The sequence below is a fragment of the Amaranthus tricolor genome, chromosome 3 (assembly GCF_026212465.1).
Source record: "Amaranthus tricolor cultivar Red isolate AtriRed21 chromosome 3, ASM2621246v1, whole genome shotgun sequence".
NCBI lineage: Eukaryota > Viridiplantae > Streptophyta > Magnoliopsida > Caryophyllales > Amaranthaceae > Amaranthus > Amaranthus tricolor.
The window spans coordinates 22,664,872-22,684,981 of record NC_080049.1 but is presented as its reverse complement, the minus strand read 5'-3'; the positions used below and the strand labels follow the sequence as shown (position 1 = coordinate 22,684,981).

Sequence of the window (20,110 nt, the reverse complement as noted above, 5' to 3'; positions counted from 1 at the left end):
AATGTGCTCCCAAGGCTTGTGTGCAACAGGTAGGGGTATGTATTCTCCCTTGTGAAAGGTCACTTTGGCCTTAAGACAATTCTCACATTTCAGAATATGTTTTCCCACTGTGCCAAGAATCTTAGGCCTGTAGAAGTGTTTGGCTAGCATGTCTAAGGTTTTTTGGATTCCAAAATGGCCTGCTATGCTTCCTTCATGAACTTCTTTCACCAAAACAGTCCTGAGAGGAAGCCTAGGTATGCATAATTTGTTACCTTTGAACAAGAAGCCTTGGTGAATACTAAATAAGCCTTGAGGTTTGTCTCTACATGACTGATAAATTTCAGTAAAATCAGGGCAAACAGAATACTGATCCTTTATAAATTCAAAACCTAAGATTCTAGATCCTACTATCCCAAGTAAATTGTACTTCCTACTGAGGGCATCAGCTATATTATTGGTTTTTCCTACTTTATACTTGGCTGAAAAATCAAAAGTCTGCATAAATTCGACCCATCGAGCATGTCTGCTGCTTAGCTTCTGTTGGCTGTTTATGTGCTTTAGGGATTCATGGTCTGTGTGCAAGACAAATGGTTGTATCCTGAGGTAATGGGACCAGTGCTCAAAAGCCCTAACAATGGCATAAAATTCCTTATCATATGTGGAATAATTCAATCCGCTGTGATTCAATTTTTCACTGAAAAAAGCAATAGGTCTTCCTTCCTGCATCAAGCCCCAATTCCTACCCCACTAGCATCACATTCCAACTCAAATGGCTTGGTAAAGTCAGGTAGCTTTAAGATGGGTGCCTTACACATCATCTCCTTGAGGGTTTCAAAAGCCCTTTGAGCAACATGGGTCCATTCAAACCTCCCCTGTTTAGTACACTCTATTACAGGTGCTAAAACAGAGCTAAAATTCCTTATGAACCTTCTGTAGAAGGAGGCTAAACCATGAAATGATCTCACCTGTGTGAGGGTGGTGGGTGTGGGTTAACTCTTGTATGGCTTGGACCTTAGCAGGATCAACCCTCACTCCTTCCTTCCCTATAATATAGCCTAGGAAACTCACTTCATGTAGGAGAAAACTACATTTCTCAAGCTTAGCATAAAGCCTCTGTTTTCTCAGCATTTCAAATAATTGTTGGAGGTGGCTTAAGTGTTCTGTTATTCCCTTGCTGTAAACAAGTATGTCATCTAAGTAAACCACTATGAATTTTCCTAAGAAGGGTCTAAGCACCTCATTCATCAGCCTCATGAAAGTGCTGGGGGCTCCAGTCAAGCCAAAGGGCATCACAAGCCACTCATACTGCCCATACTTGGTCTTGAATGTAGTTTTCCATTCATCCCCCTGTTTCATACGTATTTGGTGATATCCACTTCTGAGATCCACTTTGCTAAACCATTCTGAGCCTCCTAATTCATCCAGGATATCATCAATTCGTGGTATAGGGAACCTATACTTGATGGTTATATTGTTCATGCTACGGCTGTCTATGCACATCCTCCATGTGCCATCTTTCTTTGGCACTAACAGGGTAGGCACAGCACAGGGGCTTAAGCTTTCCCTAACATATCCTCTTTGCATTAACTCATCCACTTGCCTTTGTAATTCCTTAGTTTCCTTAGGGTTGGATCTATAGGCAGGCTTGTTAGGCAAGCTGGCTCTTAGGACTAAGTCTATTTGGTGCTCAACACCCCTCACAGGAGGTAGACCAGGTGGTAGGTCGTTTGGAAAAACATCACTATACTGCTCCAATAGACTCTGTAATTCAGGGGGTATGGGTGTAGTGTCTTGCACTTCCTTAGTGATCAGAATATACATCTCGTTTCCCTTTTCAATCTCTCTCTCACACTCTCTTCTGGTTATCAAGTGTAAGGGTGCCTTGGATGGTTTAGGGGGAACAACTTTATGTGGGGGCAGGGGTACCAGCTCCTTTCTTTTCCCATTATGCTTAAGGGTGTATGTGTTGGTATAACCATTGTGGGTGGTCTTCTTGTCATATTGCCAAGGTCTACCTAGCAATAGGTGGCAAGCATCCATCTCTAAAACATCACACATCACCTCATCAGTATATGTCCCCAAAGTCAAGCTTACTAAGCATTGTTTGCTCACTGTTCCACTAGCCTTGTTGTCTAACCACTTCAACTTATAGGGGTGAGGGTGGGGTTTGATATCAAGGTTCAGCTCATTCACCAACTGTTTGCTCACACAATTGGACTCACCCCCACTGTCAATGATGAGGTCACATACCTTCCCCTGTATTTTGCACTTTGTTTGGAATATATTTTCTCTTTGGTCAGACCTTTTAGCTAAGGCTGTGGTGTGGAAACTCCTCCTAATGACTAAACTAAGGTGCCCTTCCTCAAGCAAAACCCTTTCCAGATCCTCATCTTCCTCCTCCTCTGTGTCTCCCTCAAATCTGTGTCTATTCCCTTCTTCATCCTCTATATAGGTGCCATCATCATCACTCAAAGTTGGGGGGTAAATCTCTTCTTCCTGACCATTCCTGGCAACAAGAATCTTTTTGGGTCGGGTGTCTTGCCTAATGTCATTTCACTCTCTCATAGTGAAGGCCCTAGCATTAGGACAATCCCTCTTATAGTGCCCTCTCCCATTGCATTTGAAACAAACTACATCCTTTGGGTTTGCAGGTGGGTCTCCCCTCACTGTGTTGGTTCTTTGTCCACTGTTCTGAGTGTCTTTCTTAGGTGCAGTGGTAGTGTTTGGATTCCTAGGGGCATAGGTTCTACTGGTTTGCTTTGGTGTATAGGTGAATCTGTTGGCAAACCTCTCAAGCTTAATGGCTTGCAGCCCTGCTGAATGCACAGTCAAGTCAGGTGTGATCATCAGTTGATGCCTAATGTTCTCCCTCAGTCCTGCTATGAACTTGCTCACTCTCAACTCCTCGGGGTCATTAATGTCACAAAGAACACTTAGCCTATTCCATTCATGGATGTACTCCTGCACAGACTTACTCCCTTGGGTTAAAGCACTAAATTGAACATATTGCTGCTGCTTGTATGTAGTTGGAACATATTTCCTTCTTATATGTTTCTTTAACTTGGTCCAAGAGTTAATCCTACCCCTCTCTTCCCTGACTCTACGCTTCTGCACTCCTTCAAGCCAAATAGCAGCTGATTTAATCAATTTCACCTTGGCTAATTTGTACTGTTGATCTGGGGGTGTGTTTTTGAATTCAAAGTAGTTATCTATTCGATCTTCCCATTCAAGATATTTCCCAGGGTCATAGGAATGTCCATCGAATTCAGGGATATCAATTTTAACAGTTCTATCCTCGTAGGGTCGCAAATTAGGGTTTGATGTTCTATCCTGTTGATTGTCGATCCTTAATTGATTCAAAGTCTACATGACTATTCTCATATTTTCTTCTAATATCCCAAATCTTTCCTCCATGGTCATATCCACTCGACCAGAGACAGCTAGTTTAACCAGTAATGCACGACAAAAAATATTGATGAAATGAGTGCGGAAATCGAAAATGCAAGAACAACAAATCCAGAGAATTCGTGTGTGTTGGTGTCTGAAAAAGAAATTATGTAAACAATTGAATGACAAATGAAATGTATAGGAGGAATCACTCCCTGTATGTCGTGGAATCAATGATGATTGAATTTTCCCACGATGCTTCAAAATCGCCCGACGCTTATTCCTTTGACAAACCCAGAAACAATGAAACCTCTTTCCTCAGAATGTCAATATGTGCTACCTTTGCCCAATTCGTGGCTGGGCTCTGATACCATGTTGATGCGTAATCAAGGGCGAGGAATGTTCTTTGTAATGTAAAGATTGAAATGGATTAACTAATTCAAACAGAAACACACTCAAACATTCAAACACTCATCAATTAACACACAGACTCGCACACACATACAAAGAACTGAGTTCTTGTTTTTCTGATGATGGTGAACAGAGGCCTTGATCGTGCCTTTTGACTAAAACAATGATAGGTACAATGCAAGGATTGTAAAGCCTTGATTGCAAGGTGCCTTTGAGAATCCAAATCACTCCGTAACTTGTATTCCCTTCGGCCAAAGGTTGCTCCACAACCCTTGATGAAGTTTGCAAACAAACTTCAAAACTCAGAAAAATCCTTTTTCTGAAAAATACCTCAAGTATTATTGATATTCAAACAATGTTCAAGCGTGTTTTATTACAGAGAGAGCCCATGTATTTATAGGCTTTGTATCCTAAACTAGCCGTTACAAAGCAACTAACTAATACACGTAATCAACTAACAAAACAGAAGGCTATGCATAAGGCTATATAGAGAGTCCTATACTTAGTCATTTTTCTGACTTTTACCAACTGGTGACTGACCCTCCTTTAGCTTGTTCCACAGGCTTCCTGGTGCACCAATCAGCAGTACTCTTGGCCCTTGATGGCTTGGCCCATGTGGTGAGATGTCATTCCACCCTTCTTCCCGGTCCAAGTACTTCCAGTCTGAACTCAGGCGGTTCACCAAGGTCAGCTGTTTGACAGATAGCTCTGTTCCTTTGTTTTTGGGTCCTGTCTGTTCTGTTGAGTCCTTGATACTGATTTTCGTGGCGTATTGGGCTTCCTTGACTTGGTCACTTGCTCTTGGGTCCATGAGTGATTGTTGAGGAGTATCTGTGGGAGCCCCTTGTGTCCCACGTGCATTTGGCGTAGATGACAAGTCCAATGTAATGTCTTGTTTATGCATGTCCCTTGTAGGAGTCTTAACCCTTGATACTATATTTGTATCACTTTCAAAGTTTTAATCAATACAACTTATCTATAATTTATAACTAAAAAGCAATGAGTTTAAATAAAAAATTTTAATTAGTACAAATCAATTTCAATTAATAGAAATTAGTTATAATTAGTAACTAAAAATCAATTATAATCGAGTAAATTACTTTTTCACTCCAAGTATTAATTTTCTTTTTGCCAATAACCTAATTCAAAATGATTATTTTTTAGGAGAATTATAAAATAGGTTAAGAAAAGAAGAATACTAGGCATAATTAAACTCAATATCTTACTTAGAGATCATTGCTCAAATGTGGCAAGATGCGATAATGAATTGAAGATGATTGTTAAGAGAATTTGTTTTAGTGTATGGGATATAATTTGACAATAGAGAATAATATTCTCAAGATGTCAAGTAACGTAGCTTCAAAGTTCAAAATACAGTGAATTGTTGAATGTTCCACTCGCGCTACAAGTAAAGTAGAGAAGACGGCAATTTTTTTCTCCAAATCTCAGTGTCGGTAGGTTCTTTAATTTTGTTTGGTAATTTTTTACTTCATTTATCATTTTGTCCTTTAAATGCAAATTTCTACATTTGTTTTCTCTTTTGTTTTTGCTGCTCACTCAGTCATTTTCACAAGCATTTGGCGACCACTATGCTCAAGTAAAGTTTAGACCAATTAATTCTTCATAAATCGTCATGATTGCCCATATTTTCCGGTTCATGTCTCAAATTTTTACCTTTTCGTTTTTTGGGGACAGCGAAAGGAAGACCTAAGTTTGTCCAAATTTAGATCAGTAAACTAGTGTTTAGTCTATGGAAAAGTAACCCATTTTACATCGAACAAGAAGAGAATATATAAGTTTGATGGACAACACCTCCTAATACCAATTAATTTTAACTCATCGTATTTGCGTGCAACTAACTCTCCTCGTATGTCTCGTGTAAACGCCCAAATTTATCATTATATGTGTCTTACTTTATGTCTTTATAGACATATTTAATTTGTATTGCAAATTTAAATAATTACTTATTAGTGGATTACTAGGTTAAAATAGTGCTTTAATATATATTATGTTACACAACTAATTAATGGTGCTAATTTCTAATATTTACTTTCATATATCTACAACTAGTCAATTACCCACAAGTAATAACTATTTAAATAGCTAACAATTAACTTCACCCTTGCATTGTGCAAAATTAATCCTTAATGGGCGAAGACCATCCACGATCCACCATACAAAATGTTTGAAAATGTGGTGAATCATGAATTATGTTAAAAGGAAAGTTAAAATTAAAAAATTTCCGCTTTTGGTTAATGTATAAAAATTACACCTTTATATTATTTATCTATCTAAAATATTTAGGTGTTAATGGTAGACTCATGCAAATATGCTATGGTGGTAGCATGACGAATAGATCGAATCTCTTTTACATCATTGTGGCCAAAAACTTGAGTACTAACTAGAACAATGGGAAATAGGAAAATCAATCACATCATCTCTTGTTTGCTAGACTTGAACAAGAAAAAAAGCTTCATGATAATGACAGCATTAATGTGCAAGTGTAATTAATTTAAAAAAATATGCGGACGGTTGTATCATTTATTAAGATATTTGGTAGGAAATTAAACCAGAAAGTATCAAAATATTTTACAGGGAATAATAATTCCAAAATGTAGGTTGTAGTAAAGGACTAAAGCTGTCTACAGTATAATGCTTCCGCTAAAGCTCAAAAATGCTCAATTTTATACACTGAAGTTGGTGGGTCTTTTTCAGAAGATGATGCTGGAGATGCTCCTATAATTTTCCCCATAGGGTCAATTGATTCTTGTCAATGCCTCTTAAGAATCTTCTTTTCCCTGACCGACATACTTTAATTTCTTATATGTATTTCTTGCCTCTCATAGGGAAATAAATGAATGGTCACTTGAGCTAGATTTGCTCTTTTCTTTATCCCTTTTCATTTGATGGTCTGACTCATTTACATCTTTGAATATGAATGGCATTATTCTGTTGTTTCATGAAGACATTCCTTCGTCTCCTGAACTGTCATCTCTTCTAACATTATACTTTGTGAGGACTGGTAATGATGCATATGCTGATATTCGAAAAGATCGAGCTGTGCCCATCATGCTCCTACTCTCCATTGTTCCAACTTCCTTACATACATTATCCAAAATAGAGAGGAAGTCTCTTACAATGAGAAAGATTCTGAAAGGGTGTGCTTCTTCTTTTGCTGTGTCACCATGGAAATATTGTGTCACTTCTTTTACAAGAGCCAACGCTTTCCTTTCGTGTGCTTTGACACGGGCTATTTGATCCTCGGCTTCTTTTAGAAACTTCTTCATGGACTCGAAGAATCTTCCATGCGAATCTGGCTTCTCGTGTTGCAATACCAACTTGACTTTTTCAAGGCCCATTTCTAGCTTTGACACGTAGCTACTTAGGACGTCTGAATCCATCCCAGCTGCACTTTTTACACTGCCTAGCTCTCTACTTAGTCCTGAAACTATCTGCAATCCTTGCTTCCTGAACTCTTCTTCTTTCTTAGTAGAGCTTATTTGGTCAAGTGTTTGAGCATTGACATCCGTTCCTATACCTTCGGACCTTATGATTTCTTGAACCACAAAGTGGAGTAATGTAGTCTTTCCATCTGTTCCCTTGATGTCTACTAGTTTAAGAAGTGTATCGAGTTTAAAAGCCTTCACATCTCCACGATTTGTTCCTGCATTCATCCTGTTCCCTGTTTGGAGAACAGCTTCAAGGAGTTTGAGGAAGAGTCTGCTGTTTTTCAGTTCTTCACAAGCTACCTGTAAATGATGTTTAGTTGTTGATCAGTATGCAGAAATCATGTAAAGTATTTTATTTTAGAAAAGAAAAACTCTGTGATTGAAGTTGGAGATATCTGCAATATTACCTCTAGGGTTTCAAATGATTTTGTTAGGTATTTCACTTCTGCATCAAAGTTAACCCTGTATAGCATAGCTTCAACTCTTTTGAAAGCAAATGGTATATCAAGTATCCCCTTGAGAAATCTCTCAGCAGCACCTAGTTTAGAAAGATCACCATTGTAGTCCTTCAGTTTTATTTCTTCTTCTTTGGTAGGCGCCATCTTGACCAATGTCTCAAAGAGCTCTGCACCCAAGCCTTCCAAATTCCCTGCTCGGAGAAATCCAAAGTCAAATTTGTGCAAAATTCTAGTGATAAACTTAAGCATGCATTTTGGTGTATCGTGTAGCTGGTCAATTGAAAATAATCTCTTTGTTATTACAAGGAAAAATTTGCGTACACCCCTCCGTAAAACCTGCCAATTGATAGCATTAGGGTAATGAAGATTGTAGTGCAACTGTCACTCCAATTATAAAGTTTGTTGTATCATAAGAATGTGATTCCTATCGTTGATTATACATCTATATGGATGTACATCTCTGAGGGCCAAAACAATAAGCATGCTCCACCTTTTCCAAGAGAAATCATCAAATTGAACATTGTTCTTAAGCCAAGTAGGAATGACCTTAATTGGCGGCCCCTAAGTTTAAAAACTATATCCGGCTTCCACTATATAAGGGCCATTTCTGTCATCTTATTGTCTAAATAACATTTTATTATCTCAATGTCGTCAAGTGATTCCCATTCAAGCATAGTTTGGAGGGGTTGGTAGACGCAACCCTGCCCTTGTAAATTATATATCATGTTGAAGGCCCAGGTTATGTTATATATACTCTATTCCAAAGAACAAAGAGGTTGTCATAAGCTCCGTCTCTAAACATTCTTCATCAATTCTGGCCCGTTCCTGCTCTTTACGCAGAGTGCACTTGACCCCCTAGGGTTTAGCTAATACTTGCATATTATCAAGGGATTAGTTATGACTATTTCAAGAATCAGAGTTCTCATGACAGACTGATCAAGCTATCATACAATCAGGGTTAAAAGTATAAACACATGATCAAACCCATACGGTATTGCTATATATATGATCTAATATATCGGTAATTTTAGGACCCTGGAATACAAATTTGATCAAGATATTTGAATAAAGCAGTAATGAATTAGCCTGAATAAAGAAGAGATATCAATACCATCAGTAAGTGCTTCAGCAACCTCGTCTCGTGTCACATTCAATGCCCTCAACAATATGGCAATATTTTGAGACTTTTTTGGGTCTAAAACCCGGTTCTCTTTCTCAACAGGAGGAAGAACCGATTTTCTTGTTGTTTCTTTCTTAACCGTAGTAGTTGTATTGCACCCAAATAGACTTTCCATCATATCTTCATTTAACCTGCAATGGTATTTCCAGTATGGTGAAAACTCTGATTGAATAATAAATATGTACGAGTGGCACAAAAATAGTAGGTGAGCTTACTGGAAGGAGCTTGATTTCAGCTGGTCCCACACTGTAGCTCGATCTGAAGTGGCCCTTACTTTATCCCAATGCAATGGCTTCAATCTGGGTCTTTTCTCATCTATGTCATCCCCATTAGGCCTTCCTGAAGAGCTACATCCATTTCTGATCTCTTCATCTGTTTTAAAATTCTCTCTTAGGCCTTCTCTTTGATTAGGAGTCTGTAATTGTTGCTTTGATGGTGGCATTTGTGGCCCATCTTCCACTGCACTACTTACTTTCCTTGGTGCTGTCGAGTTTGATGCTCGTGCCAACGGTGGAGGTGGAGGCGGAGGTGGTCGAGGAGGAGGTGGTGGTGGAGGTGGGGGTTTAGAGGTCGGTTGAGATGGGCTGCTATTGCTTATTGATCGAAGCAATGCTAAATTCGGTGGCGGTGGTGGTGCAGCAAATTTTGCCCTCTTGGGTAAATTTGACATAATTTCTTGCTTCCCTTGAGAATGATATTGTTTTATATCATTGGCTTCCATCTCCGGTTGTGGCGGAGGTGGGGGAGGCGGAGGAGGAGGAGGAGCTGCCGCCTTAATAGACGGAATGATGGCATGCTTAATAACATCAGGAGATGATGAAGCTAAACCCCATGATCTTGGTGAAGTCCTTTTAGAATAAGGAAAAGAATTCCCACCATTATAAGCATGACTTTCACCCTTTGAACCCAATCCAATCGAACGTATAGCTTTACTCCAAGACCCATCATCAGCACTACCAACAGAGCCATGAATTGACCCATGAGGTGTATAAAACAGAGTATCACTCCTTTCATCATCAGAAGATGAAAAAGTAGCTGTTGGAGAAGTAATCCTCTGTGGCACAGCTACACTCCTAGGTGGTGCTCTACTCAATGGTGGCAATGGCTGCAAATCAGGACTTGGCCTATATCGATCTGACCTCTTCACAGATGGAACATTATTGACCATATTACTATCACTATTTAGCTTATGGTAAGGTGATCCATTAGCTATATCATCATGATTCAATGATCTTTGATTTGAAGGCTCTACTGTCCCAATATACAGAAAATTTGAAGGGGGTACCCTTGATTCTTCTGTATAGGTCCTTAAATTATTTGCACCACCAGAATTTCCTCCAACCAATTTCTGTGTCTCAACTGGGTTTTTAACCCTGTGTTTATACAGATAAAATGCCAATGCTGATAGCATTCCTAATGTTACTATCACCACAGAAACAGCAATTGCCACTTTCTTGGTTGGCTTAGTGGGCTGAGTGGCAGTTGGTATTGGACTAAGCCCATTGGATTGAGCTGGTAGTGATGGTGGTGGTGGGTTTTGATACGGGCTTCCGCCCGCTGGTACCTCCGGAAAGAAAGGCTGATCCAGGTCGTACCCGGATGCATCAGGTGGTGGTGGTGGGGCCAATGATGATGGGTCAGGTGGAGGTGATGAGCTTGCTGGGAACAATGGTTGGTGCAGGATTCTTCTGATGGTTTTTTCAACACTGATGAATTTCTCACCATTGATTACAATAGATAAGGTTAGTGATATGATCAATAAAAGGTTGAAAAAATTTTGGAATTTCATTGTGAGAAATTTTTAATTTTAATTATTTTGTGTTGTCTATCATAGCAATTCATTGCTGAATTCATTGAATGTTTGGTTTTTGGTGATGATAGACAAATTGAGAGTTGAAAATAGAAAGAGATAGAAAAGAGTGTTTGTAGAAGGAACCTTCTGTAGGCTACAAGATCTAGATGCCCAGAACTATGTACTGAAGTGAAGTGATGTCAGCTAGTTAAACCTTCATTCCTTTTTTTTAATATTTTTTTCTATTGCTAAGCATGACTTTGCTTTTCCTTTTTTTATACCTTTCTTCAATAGCCCATCAAACAATCTCTCTCTAAAAATAAATCGAATTCTGGTTTATATAAATTTATGTATTAAATTATTAAAATATAGATTCATAGGTTTATTTAGTGATTAATAATTTTTGCGTTTTATTTATATGACAAGATTTGATTATCATCACTATGTTAATTTTTTTCTCTCTCCTCTTGCCTACAACTATTCAAAGTTATCCCGGTTAATCAAAATTAAATATGATAGCTTGTATCTAAAAATCAAATTCAAATTGTCTAGATAGTTACATTTATTCAAAGAACCGAAATTAATCCTATCTAAGATATTATACCTAAAACTCACCTAGACACCTAAATGGACATCACTCTTGCATGTTTGAGGTTATCTCGCTTTACCCTAGAATTTTTTTAAAAAAATAGAAGTTTAAAAATAAAATTTTGTTACTAAAAAACTCTATATGGGGTACACTTCATTTTCTATTCTATAAAAATGGTAATGCTAATGCCATCTATGAGCTTGTTTGGTTAATGACTACTATAGTGGTGTTTTGGTTTGTTTTTAGCTTTTGGTTTTTGGTTGGTTAAACAATTAAGAAAATGTTTGATAATTAACTTTTAAGTTAGTTGAAAAGCTGACTTTCAAGCCAAAATTAAAAGAATACTTGAAGTAACTTTTTAATTAACTTTTGTTTCTCTAATAAACAACCAACGACTAAACATTATTTTTACCAAATACCTTCTTAACAGCTAACTTAAACGACTGGCTTATCTGCTAATATTTAAGACAATAATTTCAGCTAAATATAGCCAATAGTTATTTGGCAAAATGAATATATATGATTGCTTTGATATGTAGGAGGGCATATGTTTTGGTGATTATCCCTCTAGGAGTCTAGATCATGTGTTAGTGATCTACTTACTGTAAAAGGAGAAGATTGCTATTCTAAAGATAGATCTGTTTCCAAGTGGTAAAAGTGAAGAGAATCTACTTTTATTTTCCATTGAGTTTCTTTTCATCTTGGAAAAAAGCTGGTGCTAAATTGTCCCAATTTTCTGTTCTTGTTTATTTCTTTTATTTTTACAGGTTAAATACTCCTATTTTTCCCTTTATTTATGTAAAATAGTGTTGTTAAATCCTTGAGGATCACTTGTTCATAGAGTGTTCCTTAAATCTTTAATTATACTAGGTTGTAGTGGGGTAATCTCCTGTATTTATGCCTAGAGATACATAACTTTACATAGAGCTTTGCAGAAGCTTAAATTCCTTAGGAATGGGAGAGATTTCTCATCATCAATCATGAGTCATGACCTTCATCAATGATCATAATTTTGTTGGCATGTTTATTCCTTATTAGCTGTACCTAGTGGGTCATTTGTACTTTCAATGACCCTTAATTAAGTTATGTTAGTTTTATTTTTCATCGGAACACCATACCGTCCCTTTGAATTAATAGCAAAGAGAAATATAATATTTTTTCAGAACAAAATAGATATATTTGGTAATTAATGAGAAAATAGATAATATTGTGTTGATGAATTTAAAGAGAGAAGCTATTTGTTAAAACAAAATTTTACTCCTATTCTTATGAGTAAGCTCCTCAATCAATTCTCCAGATCTCATTTAATTTACGCTATTTTCTTTTTTGGTTATAGTCTCATCCTTAATTTTAATGTCATTTACAAATTTACTCTCTCTTAATCTTAACTATTTATTTTTATTATCTATTTTTTTATATTTTTTCCAACTACAAATTAATTGTTTTACTAAACACTTTGGTACTTTTTCAAGAAGACAAAAGAACTCTTGTTAACACATTTCTTCTCTTTTTTAACACTCCCTACATAAATTTGTTTCTTATTACCTTTCCTAACTATTCAAACAAAAAATTACTATCATAAAACTAAGATAAAGGAGTAATTTATTACATTAAATTTATAATTAGTGGCTCTTTTTTACTTTTTAAATTATTCGCAACTATTGAAAAATGACACTATTTATTCATCACATTTAGTTTGTGATAAGTTTTTAATTTATAGGTTAAAACATAGTCAAATAAGATCTTATTTCATTAGTGTACTGGATTGCGTGAAAAAACAAATATTGAAAGTAAATTGGAACAGAGAAAATATATAAAAATACTCGTTATTATCTCCTAATTTAAAAATATGTGGTGAAGATAATGTGTAACTGTATCTTATACTTTCTCGGTTTTCTTTTGTTATTCCCATTTACTTTTTGTCCAGATTTCAATGTAAAGTTAAAAGTCAAATAATTTTAAATGTGACTTTTTTTAAAATTTTAAAAAGTTGATATATAGAAAATATAAATTGAAACAAATCAATGAAAAATCATTGTCCAAATTTAACTCTAAAATTCTAAAATTCATAAATTTTACTCCCTTCAATTCAACTTAGGTGTCCCATTTACTTTTGAGACACTATTTATTGATCACTCTTAAATTGTATTTTATTATTAATCTATAAGATAAAATATAGTCATGTGAGATCTTATTTGATTAGTTTTAATATGAAGGTTATTAATAATAATTTTCTATAATTTTTTATTATATATAATTAAATATATTAAAAATTAAATAAGTATATTTAACAGAGCGTATAAAATAAATAGAACACTTAAGATAAATAGGAGGGACTATTTAAGAAGAACGATTTGAAAAAAAGGAAAGAACAATCAATTCATCTTGCATTCGAATTAGCTAAAGGGAAAACGAAATAAAAATCAAATAAGCAAGCAAAGAAACTTAGACACGTGTAATTTTAAAAGGACAGTATTGATAGCAGAAAACGAGGCCGTACTCCCATCTTCCATGCTAATTGCAAGGTGCTTAGGATCTTGGCAGGCTACACTATGTGGCATCTTAGGGATTAGATTCTCTTTATTACTCATATTAGGATTAATTAGTCTCTTCGAAGATGTATTAAAGGCCCAACACATCAAAAATTAATGTCTACTTATCTAATTTTTATGCCTACTTACATTATTCTTAATGCTTACTTATCGTATTTTTAATGCCTACTTTTAATATCTTAAATGTCTACTTAAACATTCTTATTGTCTACTTATAATATTTTAAAAAATATACAATGGGCCGATCCAATTAGAAATGGTCTCTCAAATAGTCCGTCTCTCACAAGGATTTGTGTATTAGGATTTTGACACCTATTTTAGAATAAAAAATAAAATGTAAAATCTCTCTTTTTAAAGCTATTAGACTGAGTAATAGACCCTCCATTACATTTTAAGTAATGAGATGATCTTAACTCAAGCTTAGGATATGAATATAACCTCTTTCACTTAATACTATCTTGATTATTTAAAGCTATACTTTACTCTTTTTTATGTGAGATCTTTTTGAGTGAAGTGTGACTATTAATAAAAATGGTGGTAGTTTTAACAAATTGTATCACTCTTTATTTAATTTTGTGAATTTTTTCTTTTTGTTTAATTAATAAAAATTAAATATGTTTTTTGAGAGATATATAAAAGATAAATTATATCTATATGAGTTTTTGTTAAATTCGTCTTAACAAATAATTTTTATTATACACTACTACGTAGTTAAAGATACTAGGACTCAAAAATTATTTTAAAAACAATGCATAAAGTAATTATGTATTTGGCCTTTTGTTCAATTTGATTACTTTAGATTTGAATATAATTGAATTTGATTGGTCTTACAAATTTCTATCCTTTTAAAAAATTAATAATTGGTTTTAATTAAATTTTAAAGTTTGAGCCATATTTCTTTCAATTCATAGAAATACTCTTTTACTTATACATTAATTTTTTATTTAAATATTAATAATAAATTACAAACTATTCTTTAAAAATGTGAGTTGTCGTTTTCTATTCCCCGAGAGTGAGTATAGTTTCTATGAAGAGGACACACTAAATTTTACTAATTATATCTGCTAAATAGAAAAATATTAATAATGTCGTAAATTTTTTGTTTTTCGTATATAGAATATTTGATGTTTTGTTGAATAAATGATACTTTATAAAGTCCATAGAATTGCCATAGATGTCGGAATAAATGGGCCCTTGCTAAGAGTTGATTAATTATTTTTGTTGGACTAATATTTCCTCCGTTTCATAATACCCGCTACATTTTCTATTTTTGGCAATTTCATATTACTTGCTACATTTTCGTTTTTAGTAATAAAACAATCATTTAAAGTTCTACCTACCCCTATTTTTATTCTACTCTATACTCTATACTCTATAATAAAATACTATACTATATTCTATAAAGTAACCTAACAACCTATTTTTCCTTTTTCTTTTTCAATTAACAATAATAAAATACTATACCCTATAAAGTAAACAATCAGCTATAGTGTAGGTCAATCACTTTTCTTAATTCCCGTGCCTATGCAAATGTAGCGACTAAAACAAAACGGAGGAAGTACTTCTGATATTACATGATTAGTAATTTTTAAATGAGACGGTTTCACGGTGAGACTATTTTTATTGGGTTGACCCAATAAATATTTTTTGTCTTAAAATGATTACTTATAACGTTAGAGCGATCGCTTATAATTTTAATATAATTACTTTTAATAGTCTTAGAATGATTACTTAACCTTAAAACAATTACTTATGATTTTAAAGTAATCAATTGAAGAAATAGACTATTATATGGATCCATCTCATGGTGAGATGGTCTCATACAAGAGTACCTTTTGGGAGTATTAGACAGAAAATACATTTCTAATCCATGAATATAATAGTCAAAATCATTGAAAATAAAAAATAACGTGTAGAGGTATTTATAACAGACTCGATATTAGATATTTATTCAATCTTGTAATTGAACATGATCTAACCAACATAATAAATGGATTAATATTTATGTTAAAACCAATATAGATACAAAATTCGATTGTAAACTGACCAAAATCAACCAAAAAACCGGAATGAAGATATTTATAATTGATTTATAATTGCAATATATGTATTGATATCTTTGATTAGATACCATACCTGGTCCAGTGATCCACCAAGTGATCAAGTCACCGTCCTAATTTCTCTATCCTCCCTATTAAGATAGAAAGCTCATGAACAAGAACATATGCTTTAGATGACCATATTTCTTTGCTTTATTTTCCTTTTTTTCTTTTTCGTTTCTTTTGTTTTTCTTTAAATTAACAAATCCAAAAGTGAAAAAGTAATACATTTCGGGTTGAAAAATAGTTGTAACATTTAGTTATTCCTGTTGTAAGATTAATAATTCATTTATAAGAAAAATAAAAGTCAAATTAAAAAATCAAAGATATTGGAGTAGAAAATTAAGAGAATATTGTTATTATTTAAGGTAAGAAATAATTGTAAAGCAATTAAAAACAAAAAATAAAAAAATTACTCTCCTTATCCTAGTTGGATAAAGGGAAATATTTTTCCTTCTCCTTAATATAAGGTTGATTATTTTTTCGCTTCATCTTCCTTATATCACTATATCAGTGTAAAAACTCGTACAATATACGAATTTGTTAGTACAAAATATATACAAAAAATAATTTTAAATAATAATGCAAGTATATATTATTATCATTAAATTTACCAAATATATGATTTTTTATAATCAAAAAATAACTACTGACATTTGTTTTTAAAATTATTTACCCAATTCATAACTTTTTTCATTCAATTGAACATATTAAATTCCAAGTTAACTAAATAGAATTATTGTAGTAAATTATACAAATACTTAACTAATTTAGCTCGCATTTTAAACAAAAAAATATTAGATTCGAAATTAGATAAATATTGTCATGTAATCAACTATATATACTTTACATAATGTTTTGGACTTATTTTCCATTCTAAGACAAAAGATACATTAAGTAAAAAATTTTACTAAATGTATTTTCTTAATATTTGTTATATGTTTCAATTTACTCATTTACCATTTTAGTCATACTATTACTAAATAAAAAAATTAATCAAAATGACATGTACACCCAATGATAATTTTATATTTGTCATGCCTCTTTAGAAGATGACACTTGAAATTTTACGTATTGTATGATTTTAGTCATACTATTACTAAATAAAAAATTAATCAAAATGACATGTAAGCATTTCACACCCAATGATGATTTTATATTTGTCATGCTTCTTTAGAAGATGACACTTGAAATTTTCCAATACTTATATAATATTGTATGATGTATGATTTTATATCTTTCATTTTAACTTTTAATATTATCACTACTTACTGCTATTTATATAGTTTGACTTTTATTTTACTCTTAAATATTTACCTTCAATACAAAATAACCTTTAACTCTAACAACACATTAACTAAAGTGTCAAATAATTTTATCAATATGGTAAAACAACATATAGGGCCACAACACTTTTTAACAAATAAAAGAAGAAACATATTGGAAGCCACAGCACCTTTTTTTATTAGGGTAAAATAGTATTATTTCTTTCCATTTTATTTACTAAGATTAAAGTGTGGCAATTAAAAATAAGAAATCATAAATTGTCAAATAATAATTAATTATTATACAAATATAGGAACTACTAAGTATTAGAGTTACTATCATGATCAAATGCTCATAAAACTTGAAAATGATGCAATTGAAAATAGAAGCATTAGACTGAAATCCCACTTAATCAAAATCCGAGGTAATCAAAATCTTGACCATTATAATCTCTTCTTTTACTTGTTAAGGCAGGCTTTTATTAAGCGTAATTGGGTAATTATAAAAAAGATTGAGAAATTAAAAATTAAAATATAAAAATAAGATAAATAGGAATATAAAGGAAAATTAATACAACTGTATAAGGACGATGAAGAAATGAGAGATTAGAAGAAATCTAGTATGGATTTAGTCCACACTATTATTAGTGTGGACCAACATCTACACTCTCCTCACCTCTACTCCACTCTTGTACTATTACACATTACCCTCTATTCTACTCCACTCTTAAAAAATTTTAAAAATTAAAATAAATCTAAGTTAAAAAATTAAAAATTTAAAAATTAATAATCAAAATTAAAATTTAAAAAATTATAAATAAAAAAATTTAAAAATTAATAATTTAAAAATTTAAAAAAATTAAAATAAAAAAATAAAACTAAAATTAAAAATTAAAAAAATTAAAAAAATTAAATTAAATTATTTTTTTCAAAAGTTTTTTTTCAATTACTTTAGAGTATGTAATAAAGAGTGAAGAGAGTGAAAAGAGTAGGAATAGCTTGGTCCACACTATCTTTGTATGCACCAAATCTACTAAAGAGTTTCTCGAGAGATTATCGTATTTATTTGGGGATGAAAAGGAGATAATCTCTTAATTTTATCCTTTAATATCTTTGTTTTTCTAGTTTGACTATTGTTTATTCCATAATTAATTATTTAGTTTGATTTTTATTTCTCTTGTATAAATAGGGAAATTCCACATGGCAGTATCGAACTTTCATAAAACGTCAATGATAGTACTTTTGTAAGATTTTTCCACATTGTAGCATTTAGTTTATTACCTTATCTAACTGTCGTAGCACTTTCCGTCAAAGTCTTATCAATTTCCGTTTAAATTACCATTTCGACTTTTCCACCCTTATTAAATGTTGGTTTTTGTCTTTATATTTGCCCTAAATCATTTTTATGCTCTGAAATAATTAATTCACCATTTTGATGTTTCATTTACCGTTTAATTCATCAACGCTTTTAAATGTTTAAGGAAAATTATAAAGACAAAAACCAATACTTAATAAGGGTAGAAACGTCAAAATGATAATTTAAATGGAAATTGACAAGAACTTAACGAAAAATGCTACAGTAGTTAGATAAGGTATAAACTGAATGCTACCATGTGGAAAAATTTTACAATAGTGCTATTATTAACATTTCATAAAAATCCGATTCCACCATGTTGAATTTTCCATATAAATATTAACTTTCAATGCAGGTCTAAGCTTTAAATTGAAAAAGTTAAGGTAAGTGTAAAGACAATAGTATCCTTTTCCAACACTTTAGGCTTAGGATCCTAAACCCAATCTTAAACAATGACTTTGTTTAATGCGATCAAATCAAATAAAACTAATAAAAAGCAGTTTTAATTAAGATAAAATATTGCGTGTATGAGTGAGTAACTTTAATGATTCAAAAGCTTTATTGCGTTTCATGAATCATCATAATTGATAAACAAAGGAATGACCGTTTTTATATAACTCAACATTTATTCTTTTGCTGTACGCTTATCTGGAAAGGAGTACCTAATTATGAATGTCTGCTATCTATTCTTTCATTTCTTGGCTAAACAAATTTAACAAATGCTACTGCTTCTTACTTCTACTTATAGATCTGCCTGTTAATGGGTATACTCTCAAACTATCTTTTGAATTTTGCATCCTAAGATTTAAGTGTATGAGAGTTTTTTTTTTTTTTTTACTTTTTTATTACAAATTCAAAGAGACAGAGGAAGTGTCATCAGAATTATAAACTACTTTTTCGTTTCTTAATGAAGTTTCTACAATCAATAGTTACGGAAACTATAAGGAATATGAAAATGTTTAAAAATAAAAGAAACTTAGTGGAAGAAAATATAATAGCACAACCAATGAAAAAATGTTTTTATAAAATTAGTGAGAAATATGTGGGAATCATAAAGAATATGAAAATATTAAAATTAATTTAGTGGAAGATATGTAAAGATCATAAGCAATTTTAAATATTAAAATGAGGATGAATTATTTTTTTTCAAAATTTATGAAATAAATAAAAAAAATTTTTAGGGACATAATAAATGGTACATCTAAAATGACAAATGAGAACTTTTTTTAAAAAAAAGAAAGGGAGTACTAAATTAGTCAGCTTTAGGTATGTGCACCAGAATGCTCAGATGGATTTCAGGTGCAATATAGCAATAGAGTCTATGTAAATGCTAATTAGGTTAGTTTTGAACTGCTTAATGTGCAATTGTGTTAGTTGTCCGTCCACAAAAATAAAACACTTGAACATAAAGGAATCTCAATTATTAGATTACATTAGTTTGTTTCCATTTAATTATTTGATTTGAAACTATATTTTTTTAAAAAAAAATTATAAATAACTGACTTTAAAAATATAATATTATAATGATAATTTAGATAGAGCGAGAGTTAGTATTAAACTGATGACCATATAGAGCTAAATGTTGAAAACAA

At 32.7% G+C, this 20,110-nt stretch overlaps 2 protein-coding genes across 2 annotated transcripts; both read right to left on the bottom strand.

Moving 5' to 3' along the window:
• Positions 1–707: 707 nt before the first annotated feature.
• LOC130808466 (uncharacterized) lies at positions 708–6,725 on the bottom strand. Its single transcript, XM_057673941.1, has 8 exons — positions 6,647–6,725; positions 4,306–4,713; positions 3,875–4,073; positions 3,664–3,773; positions 3,433–3,523; positions 2,540–3,328; positions 910–2,488; positions 708–854 (listed from the first exon to the last, which is right to left on the bottom strand). The coding sequence occupies exons 1-8, from the start codon at positions 6,723–6,725 to the stop codon at positions 708–710; spliced, it is 3,402 nt and encodes a 1,133-aa protein (XP_057529924.1).
• On the bottom strand, positions 6,292–10,992 carry LOC130807696 (formin-like protein 6). The gene is made up of 4 exons (XM_057673001.1): positions 9,083–10,992; positions 8,799–8,998; positions 7,637–7,878; positions 6,292–7,529 (listed from the first exon to the last, which is right to left on the bottom strand). Exons 1-4 carry the CDS (start codon positions 10,654–10,656, stop codon positions 6,738–6,740), a joined length of 2,808 nt encoding a protein of 935 aa, XP_057528984.1. The 5' UTR covers positions 10,657–10,992; the 3' UTR covers positions 6,292–6,737.
• Between the last annotated feature and the right edge of the window lie 9,118 nt (positions 10,993–20,110).